At 44.0% G+C, this 15,973-nt stretch overlaps 1 protein-coding gene across 1 annotated transcript; it reads right to left on the reverse strand.

Annotated features, from left to right (window-relative positions):
• Positions 1-547: 547 nt before the first annotated feature.
• On the reverse strand, positions 548-15,755 carry LOC119465784 (zinc finger protein 211-like). Its single transcript, XM_049657920.1, has 5 exons — positions 15,743-15,755; positions 14,574-14,860; positions 9,667-9,812; positions 3,497-3,585; positions 548-1,294 (listed from the first exon to the last, which is right to left on the reverse strand). Exons 1-5 carry the CDS (start codon positions 15,753-15,755, stop codon positions 897-899), a joined length of 933 nt encoding a protein of 310 aa, XP_049513877.1. The 3' UTR covers positions 548-896.
• Positions 15,756-15,973: the final 218 nt, after the last annotated feature.

Below are 15,973 nucleotides of genomic sequence, written 5' to 3' on the forward strand. Positions count from 1 at the left end.
GTCGCAGCCCATGGGAATTTAGGTGCTGTTTTGCTGCTACAGACGCCGGGTGCTGGCTTTATCACTCAATGAGCCATTTGATGCTTTCGCATCAATAATTAGACGAAACCTTGGACGAGCCACGTGCAACAGCTTTATAATCACCGGGTTGCTTTCATTACGCAAAGCATTGATCCAGCATGGAAAGATTTCAGAGTGCATCGTCAGTTGTACTGACTGTCACACATTTATATTTCACAGAACCCTATGGTGCAGTTCGACATTACTCCTGGAAATACGAGATAAGCAGATAGGATTAAAGCACTGTTTTTCACCCAGCTATCAGTAATCCACATTGGCTCTCACGTAGTTTTATGCAAGCTCCCCATGTGACTAGCGACGCGTACATTTTTCTGGCCCTCAGAATATTGCTGAAGTAGCTTAATTTCGGTTCTTAAATGGCCAATAAAGAAAAATTAGGTTGATCTGTATTAGTAAGTCACCTTTCTCCAATATCAGAGAAGCCACTGATATCAAGAGATGAGCCTTGTTGTGCCAGAAGACATGCAAAAATAATAGGCGGGTGGTGCCGTCACTTTGAAGTTTGCCATGACATCATAGATTTTGATGGTGTCTGCTCTAGCCTAGTTAAATCTTTATTGGCAGAGATGGAGTACACTGTATTCTAAGAGAGACAAACGCTTACCACGACATTGACAAAAATAAAGTTTTGAAGGAGTCTAAACTGATTTAGCCATTGCTCTTTAGTGTCCCTTTAAAAATCTGCGAACATTGGCCTTTTCTTCAGCTAATATTGACGAAGTCATAGCAACAGAAGACAGGCAAGAACATCTCTTGCACGAAGATTTCTTGCAATGCTCGTCACCGGTAAATGTCACCGTTATGTGGAAAGCCCTTCAGGGAACACCGGCCCCTTTTGGGTGCCTGCGGAGTTCGTGGTACCTGCACGGCAACTTGCGTGCGAAGGCCATGGGACAAAAGCGACACTGGTACGGTCTCTCCCCCGTGTGCGTCCGCACGTGGTGCACAAGGGTTGCTTTCTGTGTGAAGGCCTTGGGACACAAGTGGCACTGAAACGGCCTCTCGCCAGTGTGTATGCGGAGGTGAGCATTCAGGTTGCCCCGCGTTGCGAAGGACTTGCTGCAGTAGCTGCAAATGTGCAGCTCGATGTCCACATTTTCAGGGGGGCACAGGTCGCCCCCACTATTTTCCGCGAGCGGGAAATATTGCCCCACTTGTCTGACAGACAAGTCGTTTACATGCTCTTGGGCACTGTGCTGCCATCTGGCGACACCTGCAAGATGGACAATGCAATTTAGTGCAAGAACTACACTCCGTGGAAAGCACGGTTTGCACTCCTTCCATTTGTATGCTTGCCAGCTCTGCCGAACTTTCAGCAAGTTTATTGAATTTGGGCTCGTTCCATGATTTTACAAATGTTTTGTCAAGGTATCAGAAAAAGTAAATTATCCCCCTTAACACTGAAATATTTTCAGTTAATCAATTCTGTTAGTGAAGATTTTTTCCTGGTTAGTATTCAACCATTTGCTTGGAAGACTGTGGTTGCTGGAAGGACACCAGAAGGGTACCTGCATCAAGCCAGTTTATCTAGACAAGTTCCCGAAGCAGGCAAAATCGGCAACAGCAAAGTAGCTGAAAAAGTAACTGATCTAAAAATAGAGTGCTGTTTAGCCGTTTTTTGTGGTTGCATGTTTTCGTGTGTGCTGCATTTAAGGAAATATAGTAATCGTTAATGAATTGCAAGTATACTCCACAAAAGGTTTGTGCATAGGGCAATATTAAAGAAGAAGGTATGTGCTATTGCCCCATCTAGCCCTTTCATGTGCATGTGTGAGATTTCTACCAATTTTCTGACAATGATACATGGCGTTTTATGGCGCAAGGTCTAGAGATGGCCAAAGAGCACAATTTTTACCAAATTTTATGTTCACAGGCTGGCAAGCACGCATCTGCTAGCTAACAGAGTTCAAGTTCTAATAACAAAGAACGAGCTGAAACTTCGACGAGAGCACATGCTGTGCTTGAAGAAGCTGTACATCAATTGTAATAAAGACATTGAATCACGTAATAAAGACATTGAATCGACGTTACTTAGTTGTTAGGTTGAGCGGTGATGGAACATTTTTGGCTAGATATCACTACACATACATGCAGCAGAGAACATATCTTACTCAAGATTGACACACCTCTTCCTGAGCTTTCTCATGAATTAGCTACCATCGCCTGTTACAATGTGGCATCATAGAATGTTACCAGCTCCTGTAGACCTCATTATCAAAAACATCCCAAACAAGAGCCGCCAGAGCAAGTACAGTGGTGTCAAAAACAAAAAAATATATGCGAGATTCACACGATAGGCCAAATACCAATTCATTTTACTGACCAATTGCGACTGTAGCTCAATGACGCCAAATTTCACTGTACTTATGGGCTTCATAGACACACTACTGACAGTGGAATTCAGTGCCACATACTCATCCACATCAAGGCGAGAAATTGCATCCATCATGTGAATTTAGTTAGAACTATAGAACTTACATAAACTTAGAAATAAGGACAGAGTTGTGCCGTAAGTTGACAGAATGTGGCAAGTTGTGTTCACAAAGCTAGCCACGACCACTTTAGATGTGCTGGAAAGAATAATTCACTGCACAGCATGGAAGACACATGACAAATAAGTTGTGGGGATGACACAGGCTCCCCTCCCAACCTCTGCCTGTTTGCCCTATGTCACAATGCTGTTTGTTGACCCCCTTTTGTTGTTCGCCCCATGTTTTTCACACTGCACAGTGAATTACGCCTTACCAACAGGTCCAAATATCTGCCTGCAAAGAATGAGAAAGAAGGAATCCAACAAAAATGTGTTATAGTTATGCCGCATATCCCGCACTGGCCATGTTCCATAGCATGTTAAGAGCAAAAGTACTATAATGCCTCAAGTGTGGTGAACTACTTTGTTGTTTAACACTTCGAAGTGTGTGTGCTCTTCATCAAAGTTCTCAATTGTGTGTGGTACAACCAATCAGTGGAGGCCACAAGCCTCACCTCTAAGGTGCAGTATAAACTACCAGCTGGTCTATGGCAGACTGCAAGATGGCAATTCTATGCATGAAGAGTTTTTCTATGCCAATTGCAAGTATACTCAAGAAATTTTTTTCACCAGCACGATGTCTGCACCTAAATTCACAGACCGGGCCCAGGTGCAAATTTCAACGTCTTGGCACAAGAGACAGAAGAAAGGGGAAAGGCAGAGAGGTTAACCAGATGGGAAGATCCGGTTTGCTACCCTACGCTGGGGAGAGAGGGGAGGGGGAGGTAAAGTGACAGGAAAGTAGTGATAAAGAAAGAAAGGAGCACAGGCACACAATCGCAGTCGGTCACAGGTGACGCAGCACAGTCTTGGCACAAATTTGAACTCAAACCGTAGGAGTAAGTGCAAAGCATTGGAGACGCTAGGCTAGTTTATCTGCACAACCAAGATATATAAAGTTCTTTCTGTAGACGTTGAATTTGCTCCCTTGAAGTTGTCTTCCTTGTGCTGGCCTGTGAAAATGGCTCTGGCATCTGCAAAAGATGAGAGCTGTGAAGCACACAAATTTCAGCAGAAGCGAATTGCAATAAAGATGGGTGGCACATACACCGCTGGATATTATAATACTTTGTTAACCTTTTAAAGGCCAACTGCAACAAAGTTTCGGACCACGTAAAACACCTTGTAACTACGCGGTAGGGTAGTTACAACCCCACTGAGTAGTTAGAGCATCCATATAAAATTTCGCTTTTGAAGTATCAGTAGCAGCATCACGAAAAGCTCATAAAAGTAGCTATTTTTAATAACGAAATCTAAAAAAAAAAGTCATGCCACCATTACTGCTTGCCAGAATACTGATGCTTTTATGAAAAGAACACTTAAGGCCTGAGGGTTCTGCAGAGCGCTATGCCCTTGCTTTCCATGGAAGTGTACAGCTGTTCAAACGTGGAAGCTGTTCTAGAATTTGCAAGACATACTGGAAGCCAAGTGCAGTTTAAGTTCCTGTACATGCTTTAAAGCAAGCATATTCAGGGACTTTACGAGTAGCTACTCAGTGGTACTCTAGAATTAATGCGTGATCTTGTGTGTGTGTGTATCACAAATGCACAAGACCCCTGTTGTGTGCTTCACAACCTGAAGCAGAATTGTAGGCAAATGTTGTGCTGTGTCTCAGGTGTTACTGCTTGCTCCTCTCTTGTAAGCATTTGAAGGATCTCAAGGATTTAAGCTCCAGTGAAGCAGGACAATTAATTCAGTGACAAGGAAATATCACTGGTGTAAAGGCATCATTGCATTCAACTTCATGTGCAGTCTTGCGCTGTCTCTCATTTATCCAATGAATCTGGGATATTGAGACAGCCTGTGGTAAGCTACAGCAGCATACAGTGCATGCACATGCAGCTACATCGCATTCAATTTGCATGATAGGACAGCACAAGTTCATAACTCGGCGCAAGTGTGTGAAATGAAACATTTGCAAAGAAAGTGAGCTTTCTTGCGGTGCACTTAAGTGCTATGCATTTAACATAAGGGCTGCAAGAACACATTTTTCATGGAGACTCCTCACTTCTGTTCTCTAAAAAACACCCGCGAATCCTACCAAACACTTTATCAGACTATGGCAGAACTGGTTCAAAACTACTTTACAAGGAAAAATGGCATTCACTGCAGTGAATTATGTACAGTCAACCTTCACTGGACTATTTAGTTATGTTGTTAGAAAGACTGTGCTGTACATCACATGAGCTCGAACAAACTTCACTGACATTGGTAATCATCATTCGGTTGATAGTGACGGTTGAAGATATCGTAGTACACTATCTTCGAGTCAGCACTGTCAGTGCGCAGTGCAAAATCAGGCACGCAACAATGAAGGTTGATGTTGCTGTCACAAACAGTCAGCATCTGTCAAGGAAAGAGAGAGAGAGATTGATTTCTATATATATATATATATATATATATATATATATATATATATATATATATACAAAGAACAAGGTACAGCCAGCTTACAAGCAGAGGCAGGTACACCTTAAGAGCATGATAACAAGAGAAAAAGGGGAAGGCGGTTAAGAACTCAAGCTGAACACTAATCTGGCACAGTCACATGATAGTCACAGAAAATCACAGCACGCCTAGAAGTCCAGCCGATTTCACGATATCCGGGAGTATTCACTGATTCGCAGTGCACCAATTAACATTGCCTCGTCAGAAAAGAGCACCCTTGGTGTCCTGAAGCGGTAACCCTAAGCGATGAAACCATTCGTTCATAGTTATCTCGTTGCCGTATTTCGTGCACTCCAACAGCACATGCAACTTGTCGGCTTTAATGTGGCATTCAATACAGTTTGAGGACGGAAGGTGCCATACGGAGGGCAGGAGAGTGTGCGAGCACTGTTGTTGAAAACAATGTAGAACTCTCCAAGTCGTTGATGATGATGATGAAGTTGTTGATACCTCTTGTAACCAATGCAGGCTTCTCTGCCAAGAGGCCCAGTGATGGAAACACACAATGGCCGTGAACCACGCATCAGAGCTCTCCAGGGCCGTCAAGTGGAGTTGTGATGTCAGCTGATAAGAATGCGCAGGACTAGCAACACTGTCGACCCACTCATTGCTGCTATTCCAAGATGCGATGGCACCCATTGAAATGTGACCGTTTTTTTTCCAGCCTGTAGGAGTCACTTTGGTTTTATAAGAGTGAGAAACATTATGTTGTCCACGGGCTTTTGAAGGCATTGCACAGCAGCCTTGAAGTCAGTGATTACCACCACGGAGATATTGTCTGTGCAGATAAGGGAGTCCATGCAGTGCTGTGCTAATTGCAATGATTTCTGTTTGTGAGGATGATACAAAACACTTCAGGCATTCAGCCTATTCTTTGCTGGTATTGGGTATATAAAAAGCTCTTGTCATGCTACTATAGTTTGTCTGTTCACCGAGCCATTTGTATAGATCCTCAAATGGTTGTGGTATGTGTCTTCAGTGCATCTTGCATAACTGCTGTGGTTATAGTTCTTTTCGGGAGCATGAGGGGTATTGAATCCATGCAAGCAAAACCAGTCTTCTGCCATGATCCATTAGTTGTCACCTAGATGACTCGTTTTGCACTATCTTCTGCTTGCAACAGCTCTCATTCGCACTTGCTTTGATTGTCATGGTTTGCGATTGTTTTTACAGTGATGAGTCGAAACTGGGACCTCCTGACGGAAAGCTTTTGTAGACAGTACGCCATATACGATTCTGTACGACAAGACGGAACCTGAATACAAGGACACGGAGGCGACACACAGTACTGCATTCTCATTGTATTTTGAACGTGGCGTCGACGCTGTTGCATCAAAAAGGAGCACATCAACATGACTGTGAACACAGTGGCAACGACACTGTTATCATCATCTGGTATGACTCGCGTTAAGAACGAAGGACAAAGAATGTAAACACAGTGCCGATCTTTCAGCAGACGAAGCAAAAAGCATACAACATCTCACACCTACATGCAGAGTAAGAAAGAGGAGGCAAGATTTGCATGGTTTCACATGACTGCCATGGCGGCAAATCGCCAGTCAGTGTGGCAGCACTGCCGTTGCAATGTTTTACCGACGGCGGCATGCCCCGTGCGTTTTCCTCCAGTGTGGCTGGGGCTTGACAGTGCCTGAAATGCAGCCATAGAAATTTGGCAGTTTCAACAGCACTGACAGCGATAGCAGATTTGGTGTTGCACTTGAACTCCTCGAAAAGTGTTATATAAGTGGATGCGACATGTTGGCATGATGCAGCATGCAAAGTTACTCCTGCTAGGCGGAAGGAACAGCGCTCTGGCAGCTCGTGTTCCACAGGAGCGGGCAACACGTGGCAACCCTCCCAGAACGGCCGCTTTTTACAGCTGCCAACATGTGACCGAGTTTATGCTAGCGCCACCTTCACAGCAGCTAGCTTCCCCATAGAATAGGCAACTTCGGATTTTAAAGCAAACCATTAGGCCACAATCACACGTATACATCCGTCATGCCAACGCCAAGTACTTTTTAAGGTGATCGACGCGTGTGTCACATTGTGTATCACAGGTGCGCCGCGCGCAAGCACATGAGCATGCACCAGTTTCCTTTACACCTAAGATGAAGGAATGAAATCGGTAAATTTATAGCATTTGATTAACTGCATAAACTGCATATAGCATTTGATTTTGTATAAAAGGAAATTGCATTTATATGTATTGCAGGACAATCTTTTTTATTTCGCATTTATTGGCATATTAGCAGGCACCATTAGTTCCAACATACCTCTCTAATTCCCTGTTATCACGCCTTACGGATATTCGACTGCAGGCAGAAAACATGGCGCATGTTCCAATTCATCGTGGACTTGGAACAGGTTGCAACCTACATCCTTGTGTTGCAACACGAGGATGTATGGCCTACATCCTTGTGTTGTAGAACAGGCATGCTCTCACTAAATTGAATCATTCTTGACAGCCAAGAGCTGCTGACTTTACATGCACTTCAACCTTGCAACGGAAAATTGTTTCTGGGTCCTCAAAAGTGCAGAATGTGTAGAATACTGCGTTGTTTAAAACTACCACTGCAGACGTAGTCACGTATAGGTAGATGCTGAAAGAGTCATTATTGAGTAAAAACTTTGAAACGCAATAAATTGGACAAGTCCCGTTTACACTAATTGGCAAATTTACTGGTTTAGCAGTCTCACTTATAATCACCATTTAGTGCTCCAGGATAACTTCCAACTTCCAACCATTCCACTGACTTCCAACCATTCCTTTCCAACTCCATTCCGGGTGTTTGAAAATGTAGAGCGATTCTAGAATCATTCGAACTCCAGAAATGCCATTCCACAATGATTCCAATGTGTGCATTGGATCTACATAATTTTTATTTTTTAAGAACAAAGCAATTAACTTGCCAAGTGTTACATTGAATGATCCTGACCATAAAATGCACTCTTTCAACAAACTTTCATTAAGAATATAGCAGTACGGCAAAATCATTTTTCTGCAATTTTAAGCGAAAAGCACACGTCTCTGTATGTGCGAAGGCTAAGATAGAATGCGGTGCTTCTAGGGACAGGCTTGAATGCACGCCACTAATGAGCGCTCTCGAAGTTGTGAATAGCAGCATTAATGTAGCTCCCAGAGATCTTCGCTTGGATGACAAAAACGCTGGCGCCTTGCCTGTGGGAGGAGTCGAGATGGCCATATGCACCTGCTAGCTGTCAATTTTCTGTTCGGTGCCTAAAGATGCATACGAGGGGCGCATTATTTCTTAGCTCGTCTAGCTTAATCTTGGCAGTTGGCTTCTTGCTTGCCTAAGTCAATTTGTCCACTTGAGGATCTGAACTAGTGTTCCTTCTTTATCTCAGTGTCATTCTTTGTTTCTGTAGCGTCATTCGTATTCATGCAGGTCTGTTCATCCATCCTTGTGGCTGTCGGTAGTAGCTCCTGCCGATTCTTTGACCCTTCCACAAAAGATCTCGCATGCTTAGAGACAGCTTTAGAGACTGCAACCTTTCAACAAAACCATGTGGCCTTCTGCACAGTTCGGGCATTTCGGAGGAGTTTCTGGCTGGCATTTTTCGATGTCATTCTCACGCACTTCTGACATCCACTTCTGACAACAAACTTCGTCCCATGTCTCATCCTTTCGCATTTGAAGCATGTACATCAGTGGGGGCTCAAAGAATTCACTCACCTCGTGCCTTCTAAATCCCAGATTCACCACAGCAAGTTGTTCACTGTTCAGCTGGAAAGTCAGAACAACTCTGTCTGTCGCGCTGGTGGGCATTTCGTCGTTGCTGACCCTTAAGTGCATCATGAGGCGGTGCGTATGCACAACCCCTTGGGGAGCCGAGTACTCTAGAAGCTCTTGGTCTGAATGCCACTTTGGAACAGCCCTGATAATGCCCGTGTTCTTTTGATAGGCAAGTGGAATGACTGCCTTAACGGCGACAAATGAGTAGTCGGTGCACTGCGTCTTGCGACGGGAAGTCTAAGGAAAGGCCTCCGCATGCTGTGAAATGATGGCACGTTGGACTTGCCCCGGCATTTGGCGCTTAGGAGGACGATTTTATATTTTGCAGTTGCTGACAGTCTGACGGTTGGATAAGGTCAAGGACCCCTGTCCTTATCCAACCGTCAGACCACTGTCGTGCTAACTCACGATAGTGCGTTTTTTTTTTTTTTTTTTTTTTTTTTTTTTGTGTAGTTGCCGGCTGCGTCTTCCCTATCCACGCATTTCTTTGGGTCGGTATTTGTTTGGGTAGTATACCGGTACGTGTCACACGGGGCATTTTCGATTGCGATAGGGCCTGATCCGGATCTAATACCGGTGTCACACGGAGCACTTTCAATCGCGATTGGGCCCGGCCAGGATCGAATTTTGTATCGTTATTGGCTCCCTTCCTCAGCCTGGGCAAAGGAGCCAATCGCGATGGGGAAATTCGATCCCGATCTGCCTCGATCGCGATCGAAAGTGTCCCGTGTGACACCGGTATAATTTCTCAATCGCGATTGTACAGGCTGAGGAAAGGAGTCAATCGCGATCGAGAAATTAAATCCGAATCTCACTCGATCGCGATCTAAAGTGGCCCGTGTAACTTACGTCGGCAGCCTGAGAAGTCTTCGACGCGATCCACGATGGGCAGCTTCTCGGTGAACACAGCTTGACTGTCGGCAAGACGACGCATCCGCGCGCGAGGACTGATACGAAGGGACTCGGCAAAGTAGAGAAATTAAAAAAATATATATCTATGCTCGGCAAGGGACTCGGGTATACACTATAACTCGGGACTGCGCATCTGTCAAACGACTGTGCGCGAACGCGCAAACTGAATAAACTCTAAACTCGTTCTTGGTGCTGCTAATCACGATGGAGCTTCCCCATGCTTCCCTCGGCAGAAATCAGGAAAAGCGAAAATAATTTTTAAGCGTCGAATTAAAGTGAAGAGAGGAGAAGCATTGAAGCAAAAACAATATAGCAAAGCGCACGGCCAAGTCGAAATTCACGTGATCGAATGCAGGCATGTGACGTAAAGCGCGGGTGTTTCAAAAACAAATAATGCGCAGAAGAGTACGAACACTTGTTCCGTAAGAGCACTGCCTGAGAAGCCGCGTTGGAAAAACCATGACACGTGTTGTCGTTATGCTGCATAGAGCTAACTAAGTGGCATAAATCGCTCTACATGCGTCGGCAATGTTGCTTTGTGTGATTCCTTCACTGATGCGTTTGCATTCGGCGAGAGCGGTCGGCCCACAAATGCGCGCGAGACACGGCACGCGTAGAGTTCAGTTTCCATTCTGGCTTCCGAGCCGATCGAGTTTTGGTGCGGCGTAGGCAGGCAGAAAGCAAGCAAGCAAGGAGCTGAGGTACTCATCTTGTAGTCGTGTCGCGGCCCTCGTCCCCGATATTTTCTCCAGTGGTACCGATCGATTCAGTAGCCGCTAATCTTTCTCCAGGCTTAGCACGCCCGTACAGTAACTTCGTGCGTGAGAAATCGCGGTTCGGTTTCCTAACTTTACTGCATGAGTAGTATGAGCAATGAGCGAGAGGCAGTGGCGTAGCCAGGAACTGTTTTTCGGGGGAGGCACATGCTTGACCGAAAAAAAAAAGGAGAAAAAAAAAAAAAAAAGACAGATCTAGGCTACATAAGCAGATATTAGCAGAAAAAGAAAAGAAAAAGAAACACCACGAAAGAACTGAAGTGAAACAGGTCTTTTTACAGTTGTCCAGTCATTAAAAAAAAAAAAAAAACACTTCTAAATTAAGTCCTATATTAGCTTTTGTAAATTAATACTGCTTACAAAGTTGCTTCCAATACAAACTAGTTGCACTGTGTATATGCATCCTGAAATTTTTCTTGTTCAATTCGTGCTCATATTTCTCTTAAATTTCATCAGCTGTAGAATTTTATTAGCTTGCGTTTGCTTTCTAGTTTGTGCCTGCTATCTGGTAGCGTCAGTCACTACCACTGTCCTCTTCCCTTCGCTGCATATCTATATAGTACTTGTCCACGGTGGAAACATTCTTAGTCAAATGTTTATTGGATATTATTGATCAGGAGAGAGAGTGCAACAGTAGAAATTCAGTTCCAAGTAAGAAAAACCAGAGAAGGCTTGCAAAATTAGTCATATGCACTGAATACTATAAAAAGAATGTTCAAATATATAGTGATTTGGTGACACTGCTCGCATTCACCATCTTCGTTACGGCGCAGTTTCGAATGTAAGCTTACACGCGCGGTCATTTCATGCTAGAAAGCTTAGTATGAGACGCTATGGCCTAATTTATACTATAGTGTTCACATTATTTATGCAAGGTTTATGAAACAAATACACTGGCCTTGAAAATGTGTATGAACATTCCTGATCGTTTGGGCATGCAGCATTTAATTGGTAGGCATTTGGCGATTGTTGCTTACACAAGTACTCATTTCAACCTTTTAACAAAGTCAAAGCTGTTTTATTGGCCCATAATTAGTACATTTTGACGGCTGTGAAAATGAACCTGCAGCATAAATATAAAGAAAAGGCCACATTTTTTTTTTCTTATATGGCACTGAATAGAAGATACTGCCAAATTTTTCACTTCAAGAAATAGAAAATTAAAAAGATAAATAGTGAACAGCAATAACAGATCAATGCACTTTCTGATACATTCCTACAAGGACAACAACATAAGAAAACAAAAATTAATGCATCCATGCACTGGAAGGTTTATAAGGAACAAGTGGCTCTCATGAATCACAAGGTTCTAAATGCATATCTGTGGAACATTAATCAATATATAAATAAGAAATGTTAATCAAATAAATGAAATTAAAATTATGTGGATCCCATGCACAAGGGCAGACATTCCCAAACTGGCTTCTGGGGAACCCAGGGGTCCCGAAAACAGCATTTTAGGGTTCCACGAGTGGCCAAAACAAATGAAACCCCATACCCCCTTCAGTGGATCTTTAGATTAGAGTTGGTACTTAACAATTAGAACCACCCTATCCGCACTTCGGACATTCAGTTGTTCCATCGCAACAGTCAATCGTGAGGCCATGGACAAGTAGATGGTTGGAAAAAGAAGTAGGGAGGAGGGGGGGATTTCTGCGGCACTCTGAGAAGGCAAGTGGCATTCCCCACGGCCAAGATGTTTGAGAACTTCTGCACTAGGGAATCAATTTAAGGTAAGCGTTCATTGGTGTTGGGAAAGAACACCATTCTTGTTTAACGAACAATTAGCGAGTACAGACCACTTGACAAAGTTACACATTTTCACCTGAAAGAACCTCACTCGACGTAAACTTCTGCTGCACCATCACGGTCAGACGTGTCCAACACAAACCACAGTCTATCAAATACATTGAATAAATGAATTCTGGGGTTTCACACACCAAAATCACAATTTGATTATGAGGCACGCCGTGGTGGGGGACTCCGGATTAATTTAAACCACCAGGGGATCTTTAACGTAACCCCAATGCACGGGACACGGGCGTTTCTTATCAAACACATCGAACCCGAACTCACCCTGCACGAAAAATTTCTCAAAGTACTTGTTCGCAACCGTAAATTAAACGGTCCTGTTTCGCTGCTGTTTCATCACTGTGTATAGATGCCACCGGGCTTTGCATTTTTGAGCAAGAGTGCACTCGTGCTCCAAGTCATTCTTCACTGTTCGTCGACATTTCCCCATTTCATGTTTCTGTGGGCATGATGTTCATTGCACTCCTCAGAGTTGATTGGTTCTATTCGACGTTGCACCACTTTGTGTTTACGAGCACGCTTGTGCTCGAGTTCCAACCATGTTTTGCCATTTGTCGAGGATGTTCCTGCTCCGCTCGGCATTTTTTCCGAACGTCTGTCTCCTCCATAGAGTTTCATACGATAATCACTAGAGGGCGCTAGTGTCTATGGGAGCTGCAAGCGGGGCGCTTCAAGCAGCATTGGAATGATGGTCAGTGCATAGATTTGCATAAACTTTGTCCTTCTGGCTTCAAACGGCTCTGCGACTTTGTAAACTCGTCATTTTCAACAAAGTACTGCGTTATAAATAATTAGATAATCGTTAATAAAATTGACAGACGGCACGATTCAGACAGAGGACCTCTAGCGCAGAAGTCCGATATTGAAACCATTACACCACTGACACATGCATCGATAAGCGGCGTAGAACACCCTTATGAATTTACCACGCGCAAGCCAGCGCATTGAAACGCTTACAACATTTCGATTTGGCCACCTCGATGGGCTGAACCACTGCAATCAGTAGCGATTAAGCGTGATCGCAGAGTCTTCTGCATTTAGAAAACTATAGGTGGCTTTGAAATTTAGGAAAATGAAGGCAGATACTAAATGGTAAAAAAACAAAGCCACAAGAACGTCTGAATCCACAAGCATGAAGATCAGATAAATCCATGTACTCCCCATCGTTCCCATGGTGGCTTAACAATATCAGCGCCAGAGTTTCCTCGTGTAATTAATGCCACATTAATTACTCTATGGTTTCCTTCACACCTGGTACGTTCTCCAGCCCAATTTAGTTTGTGTTAAAACTCACATCTAATACCCCTGGTTGTCCTCAGCCACTTCGATTTGCAGCATCTCTGGGAACAGCCCACCCTGCAAGGCTGCAGCCAGCAGCCGCAAAGTGAATGAAAGAAGCAAAGAAAGCTTTGCTTCAAAAGTGATACAGTGTTCAACCAAGCCTACTAGCCTGTATCACGGTACTGGCACACTGTATCACTGGAACACTGCATCACTTTTGAAGCTTCAAAAGTGGGCTTGGGGCTTGTGGGCTTCGCTTCAAAAGGCAAAAAGCTTTTGAAGCTTCGCTTCAAGAGGCTAGTGGGCTTGGTTGAACACTATCACTTTTGAAGCTTCGCTTCAAAAGTCATACAGTGTTCAACCAAGCCCACTAGCCAACCACCACGACCACATGGCCGATGAGAATAGTTCGAGTTGTAATCTCTTGCGATTCATCTTGAAAGACAAAAGTCACAAGCTGCAAATTGGGGTGGGAAAGGCAGAATGCTTTATAACAATGGACCTGCACATTCCTATTATATAATAGTATTCTATAATAGTAGGTTATGGTATTCTGAGTGCTAATTACATAAAGGAACCTGGAGTAATATTTTGCAAGCACTCTATTAATTTTTCATTCTTTTCGTCCTATGTCATTAGATCTCTCAGCCATGCCACTGTCATAATGAAACCAGCCACTGATCACATGCACTGATCACATCCACTCATGCTCATTGTCACTCACTATCATTCACACCTGAGAAATGAGTTAATGAGCCTGAGGGAGTGCGTTCAGAATTGTGCCAGCCCACTGCTTTACTAGCCCTAACCTGTTGAGTGGTGTGGCAAAGACCCTGCACTTGACACCGCAGCATCGACGGCACGCGACGTGTGTGTCAATTCATGATTCTCCAGCAGCAGTTTGTGTGCAAACACCATCAGGCAAAAGCGACACTGAAACGGCTTCTCGCCCGTGTGCGTTCGCACGTGGCTAACAAGGTTTATCTTCTGCGTGAAGGCCATAGGGCAGAGGTGGCACAGGAAAGGTCTCTCGCCAGTGTGGATCCGTAGGTGCGCGACCAGGTTGCCCTTCTGCATGAAGGCCTTGCCACAGTAGTCACACTTGTGCGGGCGCTCGCCCGTGTGTATTCTTTGGTGATTCTGCATGCTAGAGTGGTAAACTGTGGTGTAGCCGCACACGAGACACCGCCGCAGACGCTTTCCCATGTGCTTGTCTTGAAGAGACCGTGGTCGGCCAGGGCGGCGATGCACAGCGACAGAGTCTGCGTAAATTAAAATGGCACATTCTAAGCAATAAAGAGAGAGGCAGGTTTGAGGGAAGACAAGGAGGTTTGCCAATATATGGTGCAGCTGGCCACTCAGTATTGGGGTAAGGGGATGGTGATAGCGAAACATGAGAGACAAGATTACGAAAAGAAAAAAAGAAAACTTGCCAGTAAAAGTGCACAACTCTTCTAGCCTGTTACAGAATCTAAATGTCATTAAGAAGAGCAGTAACACATTCAAAGCTCTCTGTGCTGACAACACTCCATACCAGGGTACCAGAATTAATTTCTTTGAATGACACAATTCTAAAGTGTTCAGCGTGGTCAAGATCTTGTCTTCACACTGTAGTCAGGGCAACCACAAAGGATGTAGCCCAACTCTCTTCATGTCACAGGCAGCGTAAGCAACCCAAACAGAGCAGAGCTCCCCATGCTAATGAGAGTGTCAGCTTGCTACTCCAAGGCATTCTCACCAAACCTATCCCTGTTATATGGCAAGCCTGTGCAAGCAACAAGGTTCAGGCCTGCTCTCTGACATAGAGGAAAGTCGTATGTGAAAGAGACAACTAATTCGTATTATGGAGAAGCTTTCGTCACCTACCCTCTTGGATTTCGATTGGCTGCTGGAGGCTATTGGATCGGTAAATATCTCAGCGGATATATTTGTGGACATGCACACAAGGCTGGTGTATGCACCAATTGCTAGTCACGTATGCTGACCGACAATGTAGTGCGACTATGCACACCTCTTTTTTGGGTAATAAAAACATTAAATTCATATGTAAAACCTGAACTTATAAAGTAGGCTCATATGTATTGCTGAACCACACACAACTCTTAATGAAAATGCGTATTATGCTCAACAGATTCTTCAATTACCTTGATAATCCATGATTTAAGCATTCGGAATGTGCCACTGGATTTGTGCCCACTCTTGGCCAGTCTTTCGGGATGTGTACATTCCACAAAGACAGAGAGGGTATAGAGGCATTAACTGTATTCATGCGTAGGTGAAAATGTGGCATACAAGGTCATTATAATTGATAGCTTTAGTTGATTTACTTGAAAGTCTTACTTAAAAACAACTTTACATTCCATGTCCTCTTTGAT

Source organism: Dermacentor silvarum, chromosome 10 (genome assembly GCF_013339745.2).
Source record: "Dermacentor silvarum isolate Dsil-2018 chromosome 10, BIME_Dsil_1.4, whole genome shotgun sequence".
Classification (NCBI taxonomy): Eukaryota; Metazoa; Arthropoda; class Arachnida; order Ixodida; family Ixodidae; genus Dermacentor; species Dermacentor silvarum.